Raw genomic sequence first — 22,077 nt, 5'->3', positions numbered from 1 at the left:
AGGACATGGAGTCGTTAGTGTTGCTGGTCTTGGTGCTGTGGCTTGTTGTCACCGACAACACCAACAGATACTGGCAAGAGCGTATAGATGAGGCGAGGCGCATAAGGCTTCATAATTCTCGTAATTCGTAATTCTTCTTCTTCCGGGTTTACGGTGATCTCAGCATGCTCGCGGGGCGTGTGGGCATGTGAGGACACTCCTCCTCACCAATCAGTGCACAGGGGAGTGTCTGCTCACGCCCCCAGCCTCACTCGGCACGGTTTGGCTCGCTTCAGCCCCACTCCAAAACGGTGCGAGTTTTAGGGGCTAAGCAGGGCTGAAGCGAGCTGAGTCGTGCTGTTTTTTGGTAGTCGAAACGCGAGCCGTGTCGGGCTGAAGTGAGCTGAAGCGAGCTGAAGTGAGCTGAAAAAGGGTAGTGGAAAAGGGCCATAAGTGCATCACCAAAGCCAACCAAGAAGCTGCTGACACCATGATACCACAAAAGATGAAGCCCAATCATAAGAATTTTGCTGACAATCAAGTGGTCAAAGAGGTGAGAAAGTACAGGAAGTGTTTCATGTATACTCAGAGGATAGTACAAGAGCCAACCATTACAGGAAGAAAAAAAGATAATCTGGAGAATTTTACAATGAACTTTTGGAAGAACTAAGCAAGAAACTGGGGCGGCACGGTGGTGTAGTGGTTAGCGCTGTCGCCTCACAGCAAGAAGGTCCGGGTTCGAGCCCCGGGGCCGGCGAGGGCCTTTCTGTGTGGAGTTTGCATGTTCTCCCCGTGTCCGCGTGGGTTTCCTCCGGGTGCTCCGGTTTCCCCCACAGTCCAAAGACATGCAGGTTAGGTTAACTGGTGACTCTAAATTGAGCGTAGGTGTGAATGTGAGTGTGAATGTTTGTCTGTGTCTATGTGTCAGCCCTGTGATGACCTGGCGACTTGTCCAGGGTGAACCCCGCCTTTCGCCCGTAGTCAGCTGGGATAGGATCCAGCTCGCCTGCGACCCTGTAGAACAGGATAAAGCGGCTACAGATAATGAGATGAGATGAGAAGTAAGAAACTGGAAAAGGTGGAGAGCACTCATGCTTGAGCAAAACAGAGAAAGCTGGAAGCTGATAAACGAGATAACTGGACACAAGTCTGCACCAAAAGGCATTTTAGTAAGTGCAACAAAGGAGGAAAGATTGAAAAAGTGGGAAACTCACTTCTCCAACCTACTGGGGAAAGAGCCCATGATTGAGAGAGATGATCATGAAGATATTCCAGCTGTTTTCATCTAGATATCATTGATAGATTGTTCAAAATTGAGGAATGAGAGAAAGCTATAAGTTCCCTCACTGAAGGGAAAACTTGAGGACCTGATGGTATTCCACCAGAGGCCTTAAGTAAATAGATAGGCAGATAGATAAATACTGCACTCTACGTACTTTTATTGTAAGTTAAGCCCCACCTACTCTCCATCCACTCCTCTGAATATTTCATTACTCTTTATAAACGCATCACTGCTGAGAAACATTTTTTGTAAGTTGTTTTTAAATTTATTCAAAATTATTTTTAAAGTACTTTTTGACACACCCAAAAAGTAAAGGAGTGACAGACAAATAGTCCAAGTTTTTTTCTTTATGATGTTTATTCTTCTTTATTTATCACAGGCAATAATAATAGTGCACTTTTTATTTGAATTATAATACAGACATTTCATTTTCCTCCTTCATGTTTTTCCCCCCAAATTAAATGACTTCCATCGTCATCTGAAAAACATGGTTTCTACTGTGCTGTGGGGGGTTTGGAGGGGTTGGGTGGATGTAGTGGGTATGAGGGTGTGTGTAAGGGGGGCATGTAAGGGAGTGCAGATTTACAATCTTATCTGATATAATCAATAACAATGATGGTGATAATTAATAATCATCACAAGTATAGCATGGATAAAGAACAAGGAGGAGAGTAACGTGTGCTGCTTACAGCAAGTGGGGATGAGGGGGTATGGAAGGGGTGCGTAGGGGGTATGGAGGGGGTATGTAGAGGGTGTGTAGGGGTATGGAGGGGGTGTGTAGGGGGTATGGAAGGGGTGCGTAGGGGGTATGGAGGGGGTGTGTAGAGGGTGTGTAGAGGGTATGGAGGGGGTGTGTAGAGGGTGTGTAGGAGTATGGAGGGGGTGTGTAGAGGGTGTGTAGGGGTATGGAGGGGGTGTGTAGGGGGTATGGAAGGGGTGCGTAGGGGGTATGGAGGGGGTGTGTAGAGGGTGTGTAGAGGGTATGGAGGGGGTGTGTAGAGGGTGTGTAGGGGGTATGGAGGGGGTGTGTAGAGGGTGTGTAGGGGTATGGAGGGGGTGTGTAGGGGGTATGGAAGGGGTGCATAGGGGGTATGGAGGGGGTGTGTAGAGGGTGTGTAGGGGGTATGGAGGGGGTGTGTAGAGGGTGCGTAGGGGGTATGGAGGGGGTGTGTAGAGGGTGTGTAGGGGTATGGAGGGGGTGTGTAGAGGGTGTGTAGGGGTATGGAGGGGGTGTGTAGAGGGTGTGTAGGGGTATGGAGGGGGTGTGTAGGGGGTATGGAAGGGGTGCATAGGGGGTATGGAGGGTGTGTGTAGAGGGTGTGTAGAGGGTATGGAGGGGGTGTGTAGAGGGTGTGTAGGGGTATGGAGGGGGTGTGTAGAGGGTGTGTAGGGGTATGGAGGGGGTGTGTAGAGGGTGTGTAGGGGTATGGAGGGGGTGTGTAGGGGGTATGGAAGGGGTGCATAGGGGGTATGGAGGGTGTGTGTAGAGGGTGTGTAGGGGTATGGAGGGGGTGTGTAGAGGGTGTGTAGGGGGTATGGAGGGGGTGTGTAGAGGGTGTGTAGGGGGTGTGTAGGGAGTATGGAGGGGGTGTGTAGAGGATGTGTAGGGGTGTGTAGAGGGTGTGTAGGGGGTATGGAGGGGCAGGCAGGGAGGATTATAAATATAAAAAGGAAAAAGTATAATGAGAGAAAGAGTACATACATGAGGTATATAAATGGTGATACATGTGTGAAGGAGACGAGTGTGAGAACTGAAGTGTGTGTGTGTGAAGACGGAGTGGTGTACAGCAAGGACAGGAGAGGGACATTCAGAGATGATGATGGAGGTGTTTTTTATTTAATTTCACATTCACTCACGGCTGAGTATTCACAACACCTGCATGTCTCTCCTCTCCACACACACACACACACACACACACACACACACACACACACACAAATTTGAGGTAACTTCCTCCATAATCAGATACATGATTTGTGCAGGTTGCAGTAGTGTGTGTGTGTGTGTGTGTGTTTAGACTCAGTGTTCCACATGATCAGCTCGTGATTAAGGCATTTGTAGTGTTCAATAACTCAGTAAATCCACACAGGATCCACTCTGTCCATCAGCAGGACATCTCCATCACCTCGCCTTCATTCCTCACGTCACTGTGCAGGACCACGTCAGCTTTGTGCTCTTCACAACAGTCTCTCTTTGTGAGTGTGTTAGGTTTTATTGTGTGACACTGCTACAGAGCCATGGTGGAACAACAACAACAAAAAAACCAGGATTTTGGGATAAAGTTGGAATCATTTTCAAGAAATTCATTTGTCTGGTGTACTGCAAGGATTTGAGTTGTTGTTATTGTTGGTTTATTTAGAATAAAGTTGTAACCTGAGGAATAAAGTTGTAGAATATTCTGAGGATGAGGATGGTAAGTAAATGTGCAAACAGGAAATGTCAGTGTGGATTTAGTGAAACTGTGAGCACTGTGTGCAGGAGGAGGCAGATTTTCGAGTTTATCTGCCACTTTGGATGAAACAGAAATTTCACTCTTTATCTAAAATGAAATTTAACATTCTAACATGATAACTTTATTGTTGTAACATTAGTTTTATTCTCTATTTAAATGACTTTGTCATAAAATTAAGACTTGATTTTCTTAGCAGTCAACCTTACAACCTTCCTCCTCAAAACTTCACAACTTCATTCCTGAACATTTTGAGTCTTTCAATGTGGCCTTAAAACACAACTGTGGCTTTGACAGTGTTTCTGTTGTTCAGATTTAAGATGAAGATACTAACCCCATTCCCAGAATAGTTGGGATATTTCCCAAAATGCAATCAAAACTAAAATCTGTGATTTGTTAATTCACACGAACCTTTGTCTAACTGAAAAAAGTACAAAGAAAAGATTTTCAATAGTTTTACAACTTAATTGTATTTTGTAAATATAAATGAAGTTAGAATTTGATGTCTGCAACACACTTAAAAAAAGTTGGGACAGAGGCATTATTACCTTTGTGTTACATCATCTTTCCTTTAATAGCACTTGTTATTTGTATGGGATCTGAGGATATGAATTATTGCAATTGGAATTTTTCTCCATTCTTGCTGGATACAAGACTTCAGTCTGTGGTCTCCATTGTCTGATTCTCCTCTTCATGATGCACCATACATTCTCAGTAGGAGACAGATCTGGACTGGCAGCAGGCCAGTCAAGCACATGTACTCTGTGTTTACGAAGCCATGCTGTTGTAGCCCATGCAGAATGAGGCGTGGCATTGTCCTGCTCGAATAAGCATGAACTTCCCAGGAAGAGACATCACCTTGATGAATATGTCTCTCTAAAATCCCAATATGCCAGTGGTACCATCACACACATGCACCTCCCTCATGCTGTGGGCACTGATCCCCCCCCCCAACAGATGTTGCTTTTACACCTTTCTCTGATAACAAACTGGATGGTTGTGTTCACCTTTGGCACTGAGAACTCAATGGCCGGTTTTCCCAAAAACGAGCTGAAATGTGACTCATCTGACCACAGCACACATTTGCACTGTCTTTCAGTCCATCCGAGATGAGTTCAGGCCCAGAGAAATCGGCGGTGTTTCTGTATAGGATTGATGAACGGCTTCCTCCTTGTGTAATACAGTTTCAGGTTGTATTTCTGGATGCAACGGTGGACTTTGTTAAGTGACGACGGTTTTCTTTAGTCCTCCTGAGCCCATGTGGTTATATTTGTCACGTTAGCATGACGGTTTCTCAGGCAGTGCCACCTAAAGGCTCGAAGGTCACGCCCATTCACCAGTGGTTTCTGACCCCGCCCTTTACACACTGAGATGTCTCAGAATTCCCTGAATCTTTTCACAATATTTTATGTTCTGTAGATTCTGAAAGACCTAAAATATTGCGTTCTTTTTGAATTAACTAACAATTCTCTCATGAATTTTGGCACAAAGCAGTGAGCCACGTCCCATCCTCGCTTACAGAGACTGAGCCTTTGGTGCTGCTCCTTTTAAACCCAATCATGTGAGCAATTAACCTGCTGATTGCGGAATCTTCCAAAATGGTGTCACTTGAACACCCTGTAAACTTTTATTTTGTCTCTGTCTCAACTTTTTTTTTTCAGTGTGTTACAGGCATCAAATTCTAACTTGGTTTATATTTACAAAATACAATTAAGTTGGTCAGTAAAACTACTGAAAATCTTTTCTTTGTACTTTTGTCAGTTTAATAAATGTTTAAGTGAAATAACAAATGGCATATTTTTGTTTTTACTGTATTTTGGAAAATATCCCAGCTTTTCTGGAAATGAGATTAGTAATTTATTGTTCATGATTTGATTGGAGCTAAACACAGGAACGATGGTTAATTGGTTTATGTTACTCGGGTGTGCAGTCGGAATGAAGCCCTAAACTTTACATTTTTTTTTATTACTCAGGTGTAGCTCTATCAGAGGGGGAGGGGCTTAAAGATAGATTGTGTGTGTGTGTGTGTGTGTGTGTGTGTGTGTGTGTGTGTGTGTGTGTGTGTGTGTGTGTGTGTGTGTGTGTGTGAATACTGCTCACATTCAGTACATGGGGTCTGTCTCTCAGAGTGTTTGCTTTGGGTTTTTGTGGTTAACATTCTTAATGATGCTGAAGAAGGCAGAGCTTCACTCCTCCTCATTTACGTCCTCCTCCTCCTGCTCCTCATCTTCCTCCTCACCAAGAGCTAGTTCATAAAACTTTATTTCTTCATGATTTTGCTGAATATTTACTGACAGGAACATCTGAGGTGTCAAATTCTTCTCCAAGTCTTTTTTTCTCTTCTTCGCTTTTTGCTATTGTTGATTTTTTAAATTTTTCCTTAAATAAATGAAGTGAACTGAGAAAGTGGAACAGAAACACAAACAGAACTGAAACAAAAAAAACCCTAAAGCTTTTGCAGCATCATTTTAATGTTTGGAAACAAAACAAACGTGACAATTTTCCATCCACTGTGCTTCATTTGTTCACCTCTGAAACTCCACAGCACTTGTTTAAATAAATAAATAAATAAATAAATAAATCGAACAAAACATGTAAAGCAAATGTACTTGAAACTTAAATAAATACTTTTAAAATAGCTTTTTTGTTCTTTTGTTTGTTTGTTCATCTTTGACATTCCCTGTGACGTTGACAGAATTTCGTCTTTTGTGGGTTTTGGACTTTCCGATCTCACCGTCTCACGTCCTGTCTGATTCCAGAGGGATAAAAGGATGTCTGATTATCAGCTGATTAAAACTGTGCCTGTTCTGGAGACTGTGTTGGGGTTTGATTTGCTTTCACAGAGCCAATGCTCTCCACATGCTTCATGTTTATCATCGATGCTTTTCTCCTGCAGATACAGAAACGTTTGCCAGGACCGTCGGTCACATCTACTGTGTTCTTCCGTGTGAAGCAGCTTGGTTCTGTCTGCACACCAATCCACATTTCCTCCATGTGTTCCTGGAGCACACGGATCTCCAGATGGTTCTCTTAGTGTCATTAATATTGTGTCTTCAGAAAGGCAGTCTGTATGAGTGATGCTTCTGTTGGTTTGAAAACGAGTTTTATTTGATGATGATGATGATGATGATGATGATGATGATGATGACGTGATGATGATGAAAACAAGATGATCACATTTTCATCACCTCCATCAGGTGACCTCAGGTGATCCGTAACTAATTTGTACGCGGTACAGTGTAGCCTTGAGATGTTTGGTGTTAATTATTCAGTCTGTTTGGATTTGAGATTCTCTGCACGCTCAAGGTGAGTGACATCATAGTTCCAGCTTGCTGAGCACTTTCTCTGCAGGTGATTCGTGGTGTCAGTGAGTAAGAACATCCATTTCCTCTTCAGTATGCTCTGAGTTTTCGCCCAGCTGCGTTGGAGCTACAGGTTTATCCGATGAGTCTGTGGCTGAGGGACTGTGGGATTTATGGGTGAGGGGGGTGGGGGTGGGGGAGAACTGAGTCAAAGCTCCATATCTGGAAAGTTCTCTCAAGGCTGAGACTGGGTTCCGTTGGACGACAGGAGGCGGGTCTTGTCCTTGCCCGACCCCTTGCGCTGGATAACACTACCACTGCTACCTGTACCTGCACTGTCTGCATGCTCCGCCCTCTGGTTGCGTTCCCCACCCCCTTCAGAGCGGCGTGAGTTCTGGCGAGTGGGTGTGCCAGGGGGATGAGAGGAGATCCCATTCTTCTCATCTGTAAAAACAAATGGTCAGGACTTGCTAAGATGAGTCTAAATGTCATTAATATCACATTATATGTGATGAACATGATTAACACTGTGGTGAGTGTGGCCAAACCAAACACGAATCAAATCTGCCTGACAGATCTGTTAAAATAACGATTAAAAATTAGCATTAACTGACAGCAGGATTATAAAATGCTGATAATAATCTGATGACGTACTTTTCCTAAATTCACAGCTGTCTTTAGTACCTCATCTGTGTGTTTTATAAAATCAAATTTTAAGTATCAATATTTTCTTCATGATGAGTTCCCACCCAGAGGAGCTGCCCGAGGTTTTTGCCCTGCTGCTGTGAGATTATTTTTTTGTGTGTGTTGTTGTGAGTTTATTATGAACTGGTACCGCTTTTCCACCGGGGCACTTCGAGGGCCGGTTCGGAGCCGATGCCTAATCTCAAACTCGCTCTTCAGGTACCAACAGCCAAAGAACCAGCTCTCAGCCAGGAACACTAGTTCTAGAGCAGCGCCAACTGTTTGCTGGAGTACAACCAAGAACCTCTTATGTCAAGGGATAGAGGCGGAATAGAGGGTGACCAACAAGACCAGAAAATTTGTGACCGCCTTATTTTAAAAACCAGAGCTCGTGTCATGTCTCATGGGGCTCGCGGCTGGGGAGCGGAGACGTGTACAATGATGTAATGACGTGGCGCTATGGTGGTTCTCTTGCCTGTGGAAAAGCAAACTGGCTCTTAGAAGGTTTAAAAGTTGAACCAGCTCCAAACCAGAACTAACACCGACCCAAAACTAGCACCTGGTTCAAGTTGGTGGAAATCAGTGATTTTTGGTGTTGGTATAAAACAGTTCCTGGTCAGAAGACTAACGGCACAGTGGTGTAGTGGTTAGCGCTGTCGCCTCACAGCAAGAAGGTTCTGGGTTCGAGCTCAGCAGCCGATGGGGGCCTTTCTGTGTGGAGTTTGCATGTTCTCCCCGTGTCTGCGTGGGTTTCCTCCGGGTGCTCCGGTTTCCCCCACAGTCCAGAGACATGCAGTTAGGTTAATATGGGACGGCCTTGGGCTGAAGTGCCCAAGAGTGGCGGCGCGTACGTGTGCAGCGGCTTTGCTCTCCTGTGATGAAATAAATTTCATTGTACATTTGTGCAGTCACAATAAAGGCATTCTATTCTATTCTATTCTAACACTCGTGGACACCTCTGTAGCTGAGTGTGTGTGCAGATGCTGATGCTGTGTTCTCACCGGCGAGAGCCTGCACAGAGGGCTGGTCATGAGTACTGAGCAGCTGAGCCTGAATCGTCTCCACTACTCTCTTAAACCTGCGACTCGGACCTAAGAAACAGAAACGTACCACAGACGACACCATCAGAACTCAGGACACCATGTACAGAACTCACCCAGACTCCTGATGTAAGCACTGCACCTGAGATGAGGGTAAAGGTGACACTATAGATTCCAGTCTCCTTTTTTCCCTCTCTCTCCCACTCTCGTTCCCGCTCTGTCTCGGAGAAGGCGATGTCCACTTGGAATCTGATGGGCTTCTGGAAGACGGAGGAACCACCGGAGGTTTTGTACTCTGCACGGAAGCTCGTTTGGGAGATCACGCTGTGGCTCAGAGACGGGATCTGAGGAACAGAGATGGACGTTATCCCAAAAATCCAGGAAGCAAAGGGAAGTAGGGGAATGAGACAGATAGAGAAAGAAGGGATGGGAATAGAGCATGAAAGAAGAGTGAGAATGAGATGAGAAGGAAGGAGAAAGGGTGGAAAGAAAAAGAATGAGATGGATAAAAGGGAAAGTAGGAGAATGGATTGGAAGGAATAGGAGTGGGAAAAGAAGAGAAGTGAGAGACAGGGACATGAGACAGAAAGGTCAGGGATGGGAAATGGAGCAGAAAAGAAGAGAAGAAAAAGGAAAAAGAAGACGAGGGGAGGGATGGAACGTAAGGAAAAAGAAGGAAAGGAAAAAAACAAGAGAAGATAAGACAGGAGTAGATGAGGAAAGGGAAGAGAAGGTGGAGCACTAACTGATAGAAAGGCGTGGACAATGTCAGCCTTGATAGAGCTCAGAGGTTTGTCTCGGATCACAACAAAAATCTGCTCTTCTTTTTCCAGACTGATGAAGTTCCCAAACCAAGACTTCTTAGCCAATCTAGAAAGGACAGAGGACAGAGTTATCACACACACACACACACACACACACACACACACACACACACACACACACACACACACACTGTGGATGGTTACTCACTCTGGGCTTGACTCCGGCGTGAGACTGGACATGTCTTCTGATGTAGGAACTACAGAAACAGAAAGATGTCAGACTTTCCTGCTCAGGACAATGCGGACTCTTTCTCTAGATAATTTAACAACTCATCAATTATATAAATATATTCTAACACAAAAGTTGTTGTTCTGTGAACTATTCACTGACTCATATTTATTGTATTAACTTTATAAACTTGTGAGGAGTGGTGTAACTTTAGAGAGAGGCGAGGTTACAGGATGAACATGTTATTAAAGGGTGTGGTTCGGCTTGTTGCTGAGAAACCTAATCAAGTCGTTTCATCTCCTTTCAGTGAATAAACGTGATCTATTCATACAGATATACAGTTCATTTCGTTTCAAAAGTTTTATTAATTCTGTTCATTTTAATATGTTTTGTGTGGAACGACTTTTCAGCTGTTGGATTTATGTTTCAGGTTGTAATATTAGTTAAACTCTTCTCCCACAGTGGGTCACGTCTCACCCTGCAGCTTGCGGCGATGGAAGCGTGGTGAGCCCAGCAGGTTGTTCTTGAACGAGTTGAGACGACTCCTCCAATGGGCGGAGCTACTAGCAGCCATTCCACCACCTGCGCCAGGGCTGGAGGGGGGAGTGAGGGACAGGGAGCCGCCTCCTGCGCTGCTGCCAGCCCCGCCCCCTTCAGCCCGCGAGGAGGAGGAGGAGGAAGAAGAGGATGGTGGGGTGGGAGGGGGATGCTGGGGGGTTCCAAGGGGGGTGGGAAGCGGGGAATCCTGGGGCGTGACCTGCGACACATGGGCAGAGTTAGGATAGATGGACTTAGTGACGGACTTCAGGACGGAGGGAGCGGGGAAGAAGAAGAAACGAGGGATGGGGGAGAGTAGTGGAGACGGGGAGGGGGAGGGGGAGGGCGGTGTCTGCAGGGGGAGAGACTTCATGGACTGCAGATGTGGCCGCTCGGTCGCCGCCTTGGATGGAAGCGTCTGGGTTTTTTGGTCGGGCACACGCTGGGCCGCCCGAGGGGTGTGGCCGCTTCCCACTTTGGGATCTTTGGCTTGGGTGGCGGAGGCGACCTCAGATTGGCTGAAGGTAAAAACCGGACTCTGACGAGGCGGGAGAGAAAGGGAACAGAGGGATGGAGGAGGACAGAAGAATGGAGAGGTGAAGAGAACAGCAATGAGGATGAGTGTTAATGAGAGCTGTGGCTCATGATCAGCAAGAACAGAGTTACACTGAGCGAGGACAAGTCAGGAACAGCACACACACTTCCCACAGGAGGACAATGTCTCACAGGAATGTGTTCATATTTGTTATTGCATTCGCAGAGTGACAAACAGTAAACTGTGCTCTGTGCGTGCGCGCGCGTGTGTGCACCTGTGCGTGCGCGTGTGCGTGTCCATGTGTGTGCGCGTGTGTGCACGTGTGCATGGGTGTGTGCATGGGTGTGTGTGTGTGTGTGTGTGTGTGTGTGTGTGTGTGCACGTGTGCATGTGTGTGAATGTGTGCGTGTAAGTGTGTGTGTGAGGGAGTGTGTGTGTGTGTGTGTGTGTGTGCATGTGGGACTGTGTGCGTGTGCATGTGTGTGTGCGTGAGTGTGTGAGTGTGTGCATGTGCATGTGTGTGGGAGTGTGTGCATGTGTGTGTGTGTGTGTGTGTGTGGGAGTGTGTGCGTGTGCATGTGTGTGTGTGTGTGAGAGTGTGTGCGTGTGCATGTGTGTGAGTGTGTGTGTGGGCGTGTGTGTGCGTGTAAGTGCATGTGGGAGTGCATGTGAGTGTGTGGGGGGGGTGCGCGTGTGCGTGTGGGAGTGTGTGTGTGTGTGTGGGAGTGCGCGTGTGCATGTGGGAGTGTGTGTGTGTGTGTGTGTGTGTGTGTGTGTGGGAGTGTGTGTGTGTGTGTGTGGGAGTGTGTGTGTGTGCGAGTGTGTGTGTGTGCGTGTGGGAGTGTGTGTGTGTGGGAGTGTGTGTGTGTGTGTGTGGGAGTGTGTGTGAGTGTGTGTGGGGGGGTGCGCGTGTGCGTGTGGGAGTGTGTGTGTGTGTGTGTGGGAGTGTGTGTGTGTGTGGGAGTGCGCGTGTGCATGTGGGAGTGTGTGTGTGTGTGTGTGTGTGGGAGTGTGTGTGTGTGCGTGTGGGAGTGTGTGTGTGTGTGTGTGTGCGAGTGTGTGTGTGTGCGTGTGGGAGTGTGTGTGTGTGGGAGTGTGTGTGTGTGCGTGTGGGAGTGTGTGTGAGTGTGTGTGGGAGTGTGTGTGTGTGTGTGTGGGAGTGTGTGTGTGTGTGGGAGTGCGCGTGTGCATGTGGGAGTGTGTGTGTGTGTGTGTGTGGGAGTGTGTGTGTGTGCGTGTGGGAGTGTGTGTGTGTGTGTGTGGGAGTGTGTGTGAGTGTGTGTGGGGGGGTGCGCGTGTGCGTGTGGGAGTGTGTGTGTGTGTGTGGGAGTGCGTGTGTGCATGTGGGAGTGTGTGTGTGTGGGAGTGTGTGTGTGTGCGTGTGGGAGTGTGTGTGTGTGTGGGAGTGTGTGTGTGGGAGTGTGTGTGAGTGTGTGTGTGGGGGTGCGCGTGTGCGTGTGGGAGTGTGTGTGTGTGTGTGTGGGAGTGCGCGTGTGCATGTGGGAGTGTGTGTGTGTGTGTGTGGGAGTGTGTGTGTGTGCGTGTGGGAGTGTGTGTGTGTGTGTGTGTGTGGGAGTGTGTGTGAGTGTGTGTGGGGGGGTGCGCGTGTGCGTGTGGGAGTGTGTGTGTGTGTGTGTGTGCATGAGTGCGCGTGTGCATGTGGGAGTGTGTGTGTGTGTGTGCACGAGTGCATGTATGTGCGCGCGTGGGAGTGCAGGGCTCAAAATTCATATATTTTTTAACCAGCCAGCCGGACTAGTTCCCTTCCAAACTAACTCGCCAAACAGAAAATCAACTCGCCAAAATTTGTTCATGTATGAATTTTACTTCTGTCAAAAATAACGCAAAAGAGAGTCGTTACCATTGTTCATGACTAATGTGCATTTATTTCAAGACCCGAGTGTTTTGATACTGTTTTTTGCACACTTTACAAACTGGCATTTGCTGTTCCACGTCCTCCTCGCGATATCCAAAAAAAATGCCAGATGACTGACCCCTTACTAGTTCTTTTAGGAACCAATTCGTCCGCTTCCATTTTTAATTTGTTGCTGAAATTGACAGAGCTTACACGGTAGCCTATGCAGCACCAGCGATTGCACGAACTGAGTCAGCGCTGTAAACCGAAACTAGGAAATCTTCCCACAAGTTCCTTTCAGCACCGAGATGTCGCCCGGGACTGGTTGGTGAGTGAGTGACGTTATTGGTTTTTTACCCTTAGGCAGCCTCTCACGTTACTGCCTGAGGGACAGGGAGAAAACCACCGCAAAAGGTTTTAAACAAACACAACAAACACGAAACAAACGCAAGTCGGCAGATGACCATAAAATACTCGAAAGTTACGATATAATAATTATATGTATCTCACACAGAATTTTAGGAGATATATCGAGTGCATTCGATATATCGCACAGCCCTAGTCTGAATCTTCGCTTCATATATATTTTTTATTTTCAACTAGCCAGCCGGGCTGCCTAGTGACAGGAATTACCTGCTAAATGACATATTAAGTCGCCTCGAGCAACCGGACCACCGTGAATTTCAAGCCCTGGAGTGTGTGTGTTCGTGTGTGTGCGCGTGAGTGTGTGTGTGCATGTGTGTGCGTGAGTGTGTGTGCGTGTGTGGTTGCAGGAGTGTGTGCAGGTGTGCGTGCATGTGAGTGTGTGCGTGTGGGAGTGTGTGTGTGTGTGTGTGTGTGTGTGTGTGAGAGCGTGCGTGTGTGTGTGTGAGTGTGTGTGTGAGTGTGTGTGAGAGTGTGCGTGTGGGAGTGTGTGTGTGTGTGTGTGTGTGAGTGTGTGCGTGTGGGAGTGTGTGTGTGTGTGTGTGTGTGTGAGAGCGTGCGTGTGTGTGTGTGAGTGTGTGTGTGAGTGTGTGTGAGAGTGTGCGTGTGTGTGTGTGTGTGTGTGTGGGAGTGTGTGCGTGGGAGTGTGTGTGTGAGTGTGTGTGTGTGCGTATGTGTGGGAGTGTGTGCGTGTGAGTGTGTGTGTGAGTGCGTGAGTGTGAGTGTGTGTGTGTGTGTGAGTGCGTGTGTGCGTGTGCACATGTGTGAGTGCGTGTGAGTGAGTGCGTGTGAGTGAGTGTGTGTGTGTGTGTGTGTGTGTGTGTGTGTGTGTGTGTGTGTGTGTGTGAGTGCATGTGTGGGAGTGCGCGTGTGTGTGCGTGAGTATGTGTGTCTGTTTGTGTGTGTGTGTGAGTGCGTGCGTGTGTGTGGGAGTGTGTGTGTGTGTGTGTGTGCACGTGTGGGATTGTGTGTGCGTGTGTGTGTGTCTGTGTGTGTGTGTGCGGGAGTGTGTGTGTGTGTACAGGTGTGTGTGTGTGTGTGTGTGTGTGTGCGGGAGTGTGTGTGTGTACGAGTGTGTGTGTGTGTGTGAGTGCGTGAGCCAGGGCTTTACATTAGCACCCGCCCACCCGCCAAATGTGGGTAAAATTGGGCTTTGGCGGGTAATGACTTTAGTCCCACTAGCCACTTTGGCGGGTGGTTTATTCTGTGGTACGACAATATATTTTAATTGTAGTTTTCTCTGAAGGCATCTGATATAATAAACGCATTGCAATGTAATATTATGTGCCGACAACTCCCATGAGCCCCTGCATAAACATTCTGACAACATGTTAGAATTGTTTAGAACGTTCGTTAACGGCTCAGATAAAATCAGTGATACGGTAACCTGCGGTTAATGAACGAAGCAACAAAGTTGCTGACGACTGACAAGCGCACTATGTGGCGGCACATAGCTGGAGTTTCAAACCCTGCTGCTCAGGGAAAAAGGGGCAGAGATGATCAGGGCCGGAGCAGCATTTTAAAATCACCGAGGTCCGTGATGCGCAAAGCGCACGCCAAAACATTTTTGCCATATTTAAATGAGAGGGTGAATTACACACCACACAAGAGATCTATTCCTGAAATTACTTTGAATGGTGCTTGAACTGAATATCATCAGTTTTGAAAAAAAATCATGCATGTGGCAAGAGTAAGAATAATTTAAGCTTGTTTAATGGTTTGATCTGGCCCAAGCAATGAGGACAAAAGATCCCCGAACCATGTAGCCCATGGAACTGAGATACATTAACAATCTGGCATCCGTTACACCGACACAAAAAAAAATTCTGGGAAAAAAAATCAGTACACACCACCATGTTTTAGGCAAAGTTATCCAGAGCAAACACAAGTTGAAATTTTCCACTCTATTGCTTTGTCTTATCGAATCATTTATTTTTAAAATCACAAACAAGGCAGGCTACAACTGCGCTGCTTCGAAAATGTCAATTTAACAGCTTGATGAAAGTGCGCTGATGATTCCCATGGAAACCCCGTGTCTCCTGCACTGTGTTCCTCCGCCGAGTCGCGCGCTCATTCATTTTTGTGTTCTTGGTCTCAGAGCCGCACGCACCAAACACACACAGAAGACAGAATCAGAGTTTAACATCATTAACAATGCACTTTTTACAGTGACATTTTAATGTTATTCTTTATTTTTTTATCCAGTTGAATATTTAGCGTACAAATGTATTTTCAGCTCTTAAAAATGACCGAGGTCCGGACCGCGGGGGCCTCAGAGCTGGCTACGGCCATGGAGATGAACAAGACGCTAATAGGAAGATAAGACAGTTCAATGACAAATGGAATTTCGGGCGAGATTGGCTAGTTCATAGCAAAACCGAAAATACCCTGTACTGCGAAGACTGTAGAAAGTCTGGCAAAGACTGGCACCAGTAATTTTAAACTCGAAACTATAAAGGACCACGAAAAGTCAAATGCACACATCGGTACTATAACATCAAAACCGGCAAAGACGGCTGGTCACTACAGGACAGCATTGCTTTCAGTCCCTGGCTGTCATGAAGTCGGCTGAGCTGGAGAGGATGGAGCTGCTGGTTAGAAACGTTCACGCGATTGGAAAGAAGTTGATCCGCCCCAGCTATCAACTTACGGCCTGCTGGAAGCCTCAGGTCACGAAGACCATTTTTCATGGACCATTCAGACTCATCTGATGATGGATGTAATGAGGACATTTACTGTCTCTCTCTACACATGCTCTCTCACACACACACACACACACACACACACACACACACACACACACTTAATAGATAATACATAATATACATAATAATACTTGATAATACACATAATACTTGCATATCGAAACATCAAATGTTTTTCAATGATAAATGTTTTGAATTGGACTTTTAATATTAGAATCAGTTCAGTTGTACTGAATGTTATTTTTCATATTATACGATATTTCATATTGTAAGGGGCTTGAATTTGAGTTCAATAAACAGAATACTCTGTTTATATTTTTGTCTGAACTGGTTGCATGTTTTCATATAGGGAGCGACCTTAACAGCACTGAGTACTTGAGTGCTACTGTAGAGATGCATTATACGCTGCCATTCATAATTAAATCTAGATCTTCTGAACTTTAACGTATCATGGTGAAGAAAAAACTGCGATTTCCTGGCAACAAAATTGTGGCTAGTGAAAAGGCTGAGTGGCTAGTGACTCGGGAAAACCACTAGTCACAGTGGCCGGTGAGCAAAAAAGTTCATGTAAAGCCCTGGTGTGCGCGTGTGTGGGAGTGTGTGTGTGCGTGTGTGCATGTGCGTGTGTGTGCGGGAGCGTGTGTGTGCGCGTGTGTGTGAGTGTGTGCGCGTGGGTGTGTGTCTATGTGTGTGTGCAGGAGTGTGTGCGCATGCGAGTGCGTGTGAGTGTGTGCAGGAGTGTGTGTGTGTGTGTGTGTGTGTGAGAGAGCGTGTGCATGTGTGTAAGAGTGTGCGTGTGTGTGTATGTGTGTGTGCAGGAGTGTGTGCGCATGCGAGTGCGTGTGAGTGTGTGCAGGAGTGTGTGTGTGTGTGTGTGTGTGAGAGCGTGTGCATGTGTGTAAGAGTGTGCGTGTGTGTGTATGTGTGTGCGTGAGTGTGTGCGTGTGTGTACAAGCGTGTGTGATAGGTCCATGGTATGACTCATGACTCTGAATGGAACAGTGTGGAGTCAATGAACAGTAATAAAAATGCAGCAGCTAAATTCACATCAGGTTTATTGTCTTTATCCCTGAATAAATGTGGAGTGTGACTCACTCTCGGGCTGCTCAGGGGGCTGGAGGACAGACCGGTCGAGGCTCCACTCACCGAGCGAGATCTGCACACACACACACACACACACACGGGATACACTCAGACACAGAGTAGACACCACTATACCATGTGTGTGTGTTATCTCAGACTTTGCACTTCATCTTTCACTGTCCGTCGCTGAAGTTTACAGTTTCAGTAATTCTGTGTTAACAAGGCCTTGTCGGTTGGGAAAAACTCCAGCGTCTGTTCAGTAACTGTCACAGCAGCACTGTCTCACGGTTGTGTAGCAACAGAAAACATACAAACAGAGCTTTAATTTCACACATACATCTTTTTAAAACACGCACGTTGTAAACACAAAGACACGCCTTTTTACAACGTGTGTGTGTGTGTGTGTGTGTGTGGTGAGAGTAGATCTGCTGTAGTGTTGTATGGAGTACTGATCAGATTGATACAGCAAAATATTATCAATAATTATTGCATTAACTTTAAATTTCACTTTAAACATTAATCAGTGACCTTTGAACTTTAGTGCAGTGTCGTGTACTGTCACACCACTCTATACTCCCTATTCCCTACTGCCTACAAACCACACAGTACATTCAAGTGTTTTATCTCCTGGACTACATCATGCAGATGCTGGTGCATTGTGGGATTTAATATTGGACATGAATATAAATGAGCAAAGCGCCATGACCACTCCCTCTAATGAGTGAACAGGGTCTGTTTTTGGACAAAGAGGAGTTTATTCCTTCCATGAAGGCTGTTGAACAGGACCTGAGCAACAGAAACCTGAGAAATATTTGAGCATGTTGACCTCTGGCTGTGTGCGGAGGTGTCGAGGGCTCGGCGGGGCGGGGTCGGGGAACCCTGATCCGTCACACTCAGCACCTCTAGGCTCTTCCTCTCTGGCCGGCAGCGGCCATGACGGGTCAGCATGGGGGAGTCCACACGTTTACGGGGAGGATCTGAACACATCACACACATACAACACACAGCACACGTCTGTATCAGATAAAGCATCATCAAGCCGTATACACACTCACTGGTCACTTTAATAGGAACTTGTTCATGATTCTAAGATCTCTGTTCTTGGCTGCAGGAGTGGATTCTAAGATCTCTGTATTCTTCTGCTGTTTCATGCTGAGATGCTTTTCTGCTCACCACGGTTGTAAAGAGTGATTATATGAGTTACTATATCCTTCCTGGCAAAAAAGAAAATCTCGAGCCAATCTGTCCATTTCCCTCTGACCCTCTCTTATCAACAAGGCGCTTGTTTCCACCCACAGAACTGTCGCTCACTCACTCAGTGTTTTTTGTTTTCTGCACCATTCTGTGTAAACTCTAGAGACTGTTGTGTGTGAAAACCCCAGGAGATCAGCAGCTTCTGAAATACTCAAACCAGTCCATCTGGATCAAACCAACACCCATACCACAGTGAGAGAAAGTCACACTGTGAGATCACAGTTTTTCCCGTTCTGATGTTTGAACATTGTGAACATTAACTGAAGCTCCTGATTTGTATCTGTGGGATTTGAAGCATGTGTGACGCATGTTACTCTGACTGTAACCTTATTCACACAGCATGAGTGTCTCAGGGAGAAATCTGTAATAAAATACTTGTTTGTGCTGTTTGTGTTTGTAGATGTGTAACGTTCGTGTCATTTTAAATGCTGAAGAGAATAAACACAATGAATAAACACGATGAACAAACACAGTCTCACTGCACTTTCCAAGAGAGGACGAGTTGTTCTGTGTGTAGAAGAAACAGCAGTATACGACTCTCACACTGACTTATAAACTTTATGTTACACTGTGAAACTGTCCACAGCTTCAAAGTTCAACTGTAATAAAAACTTCTATAAACATCATTGTCTTTTAACACCATCACATCACTTTATAAAACATAAAAGGAAAAAAAATTTAACTGCTTCGCTGCATGAACAACAAATCAGAGCACATCCCCTCTGAAAACGAACAGAACCTCTGACTCTGTTTTGTGGTATTTAAAACCAGTCAATCCTGTAACACCAGTCACATGGCGTCCTCCTGTACCTGTGCCGTCTCACAGGCATGCGCACGCACGCACACACACACACACACACACAGCTTATTGACTTCTGGAGAAGTTCATGTTCCCGTTCTGTGTTTTTGGTTTTCTGTAAATCACAGTGCTCTGGGACATACAGCAGTAAAATATCAACAGAATAAAAAAAAACAGTCGATTTCATCACAGGAAGTTAGGCTTAAGGACTTCAAGTCATTTCCTCCCTGTCACACCCCACAGATTTAGTACACATCCCTGATTCATTTTGAGCATCTCATCTCATCTCATTATCTGTAGCCGCTTTATCCTGTCCTACAGGGTCACAGGCAAGCTGGAGCCTATCCCAGCTGACTACGGGCGAAAGGCGGGGTACACCCTGGACAAGTCGCCAGGTCATCACAGGGCCGGCACATAGACACAGACAACCATTCACACTCACATTCACACCTACGCTCAATTTAGAGTCACCAGTTAACCTAACCTGCATGTCTTTGGACTGTGGGGGAAACCGGAGCACCCGGAGGAAACCCACGCGGACACGGGGAGAACATGCAAACTCCGCACAGAAAGGCCCTCGCTGGCCACGGGGCTCGAACCCTGACTTTCTTGCTGTGAGGCGACAGCGCTAACCGCTACACCACCGTACCGCTATATATATATATATATATATATATATATATATATATATATATATATATTGTGGCAGCGGGGGCGTGGTCAACTGCCGGTCTGTGACAGGAGGGCGGAGTCAAGGAAGGTAAGTGGCAGAATCACTACACCTGACGGCAATTAACCTGTGTTTGTCTGTGTCTTCCCAGTGACCGCGTCCTATTTAAGGAGGGAGAGCGAGAGCCGAGGAGCTGATCCCCAAACTAGACGCTAGTTGTGTTGATGTGTGTCTGTTCATTCGAAAAGTTGTTCACTGAAAAGTGTGGCAATAAAGCCCTTTGTAAACCTGCTCTCTGTCCTGCCGTCCTCTGTGCTCCACTCACCCCTATCGAACTGCTACAGTGGTGCCAAAACCCGAGGATAAAGTGGAGCACCAGCCGAGCAGCCCCATGGAGTCCTCCTTGTTCGCCGACCTGGTCCATGCCCTCGCCACGGCCCAGCAAAGCCAGCACCAGGCGCTCGTCACCCTCCGGAAGGAGCAAGAGCGACGCTTCGAGGCCCTGCTGCTGGCCCAACAAGAAGCTCGAGAGGCGTTCCGGCACCTCCTCGCGTCAGCGGGGTCCACCAGCGCTCCTACCGCGGGCCCGTCTACCCTCACCGTCACCAAGATGGGCCTGCAGGACGACCCCGAGGCGTTCATCACGCTCTTCGAGCAAGTCGCCGAAGCCTCGGGGTGGCCGATGGAGCAGCGCACGGCGCGCCTCCTCCCCCTGCTAACGGGTGAGGCACAGCTGGCCGCGCTACAGCTCCCCGCCGGCTGGCCTACGCGGACCTCCACCGGGCCATCCTCCAGCGCATGGGGCGCACCCCAGAACAGCAGCGCCAGTGCTTCCGCGCATTGCGCTTGGAGGAAGTCAGCCAGCTGTTCGCGTTTGGCCAGCAGCTCCAGGACGCCTGCTGGTGGTGGTTGAGGGCCGACAACCGCGACGCCGAGGGAATCATCGACCAGGTGGTGCTGGAACAGTTCATTGCTCGCTTGCCAGCAGGAACCGCAGAGTGGGTCCAGTGCCACTGCCCGGCGTCGCTGGATCAGGCAGTCGAGCTGGCGGAGGACCATTTGGCGGCTGTCCCAGCGGCAGGACAGCAGATGGCATCTTCTCTTCTCTCCTCTTCTCTCTCTCTCCCCCTCCTCCTGTGTCCCGTCCTCGCCCCATTCCCCCACCGTGGAGGCGGGGGCCAGCACCTCCCCAGCTGGCCCGCCGCACCCGCAGTGCCCTCCCGTTTCTCCCTTCTGTGTCTGTCTCTCCCCCACCTCAGGTGAGTGAGCCCCAGAACACCGGTGCAGAAGGAAAGCCCGGGCCGGTCTGCTGGCGCTGCAGGGAGACAGGCCACCTTCAACAGCAGTGCACGGCAATGGAAGTGGGCGTGGTGGTTCGGATCCCCGACGTGCCAGAGGCCGCCCTCGATCGGGCCGGAGCATATCGCATACCGGTGAGTATCCAAGAGGATACATATCAGGCGTTGGTGGATTCTGGTTGTAACCAGACCTCAATTCACAAAAGCCTGGTGCAAAATGAGGCATTGGGGGGAGCACAGGGGGTGAAGGTGTTATGTGTGCACGGTGACGTTCACAGCTACCCTTTGGTGTCGGTCCACATTTTTTTCCGAGGGGAAAAATTTATAGTGAAGGTGGCGGTTAATCCTCGCCTTACCCACTCTGTAATTTTGGGGACTGATTGGCCGGGATTTCGGGATTTAATGACATGCTTAGTAAAGAGTGGGTCCTGCCATTTGACAGGGGGAGGTCCTGGTGTCGCTTTGGTGGGAGCAGCTGTCCCAGAGCCGTCCACGTCATCTCCGCGTCAGAGTGAGGAGCCACCGGCTCCTCCTCTCTCTCTTGGGGAATCCCTCGCGGATTTCCCATTAGAACAATCACGAGACGAGACTCTGCGACATGCGTTTGACCAAGTGAGAGTAATCGATGGTCAAACACTCCAGCCGAACGCCACCCCGTCCTTCCCCTACTTCGCGATTATGAAGGATAGGTTATACCGAGTGATGCAGGACACTCAAACTAAAGAGCAAGTCACGCAACTTTTAATTCCAAAGAGCCGCCGGGAATTGGTATTCCAGGCAGCTCACTTTAATCCCATGGCTGGACACTTAGGGCAGGATAAGACACTAGCCCGAATAATGGCCCGATTCTATTGGCCGGGGATTCACGGCGATGTTCGTAGGTGGTGTACGGCATGCCGCGAATGCCAGTTAGTAAATCCAGCGGCCATTCCAAAGGCGCCTTTGGGCCCTCTACCATTAATCGAGACCCCGTTCAAAAGGATTGGGATGGATCTCGTCTGGCCATTAGATCGGTCAGCACAAGGGTACCGCTTTATATTAGTTCTGGTGGACTATGCAACGCAATACCCGGAAGCAGTGCCTCTGCGCAATATCTCAGCACGCAGTATTGCAGAGGCGCTCTTCCGCGTTATCTCCCAAGTTGGAATCCCGAAAGAGATTCTAACTGATCAAGGCACCACATTTATG

General features: G+C 47.6%; 1 protein-coding gene across 1 annotated transcript in view; it reads right to left on the bottom strand.

The window, feature by feature from the left end:
• Positions 1–6,826: 6,826 nt before the first annotated feature.
• The window catches only part of brsk1b (BR serine/threonine kinase 1b), a 90,703-nt gene continuing 75,452 nt past the window's right edge, over positions 6,827–22,077 (bottom strand). The window contains exons 12-19 of the mRNA XM_060902707.1: positions 17,695–17,845; positions 16,881–16,941; positions 10,208–10,805; positions 9,710–9,758; positions 9,484–9,607; positions 8,880–9,081; positions 8,699–8,788; positions 6,827–7,457 (exon numbers count right to left, since the gene is read on the bottom strand). Of these exons, the coding sequence (XP_060758690.1) occupies positions 7,249–7,457; positions 8,699–8,788; positions 8,880–9,081; positions 9,484–9,607; positions 9,710–9,758; positions 10,208–10,805; positions 16,881–16,941; positions 17,695–17,845 (1,484 nt within the window). The 3' untranslated portion in view covers positions 6,827–7,248. The remainder of the gene's footprint in view (positions 7,458–8,698; positions 8,789–8,879; positions 9,082–9,483; positions 9,608–9,709; positions 9,759–10,207; positions 10,806–16,880; positions 16,942–17,694; positions 17,846–22,077) is intronic.

Source organism: Neoarius graeffei, chromosome 20, assembly GCF_027579695.1.
Source record: "Neoarius graeffei isolate fNeoGra1 chromosome 20, fNeoGra1.pri, whole genome shotgun sequence".
Taxonomy (NCBI): domain Eukaryota; kingdom Metazoa; phylum Chordata; class Actinopteri; order Siluriformes; family Ariidae; genus Neoarius; species Neoarius graeffei.
This window is presented reverse-complemented; position numbering and strand designations above follow the sequence as displayed.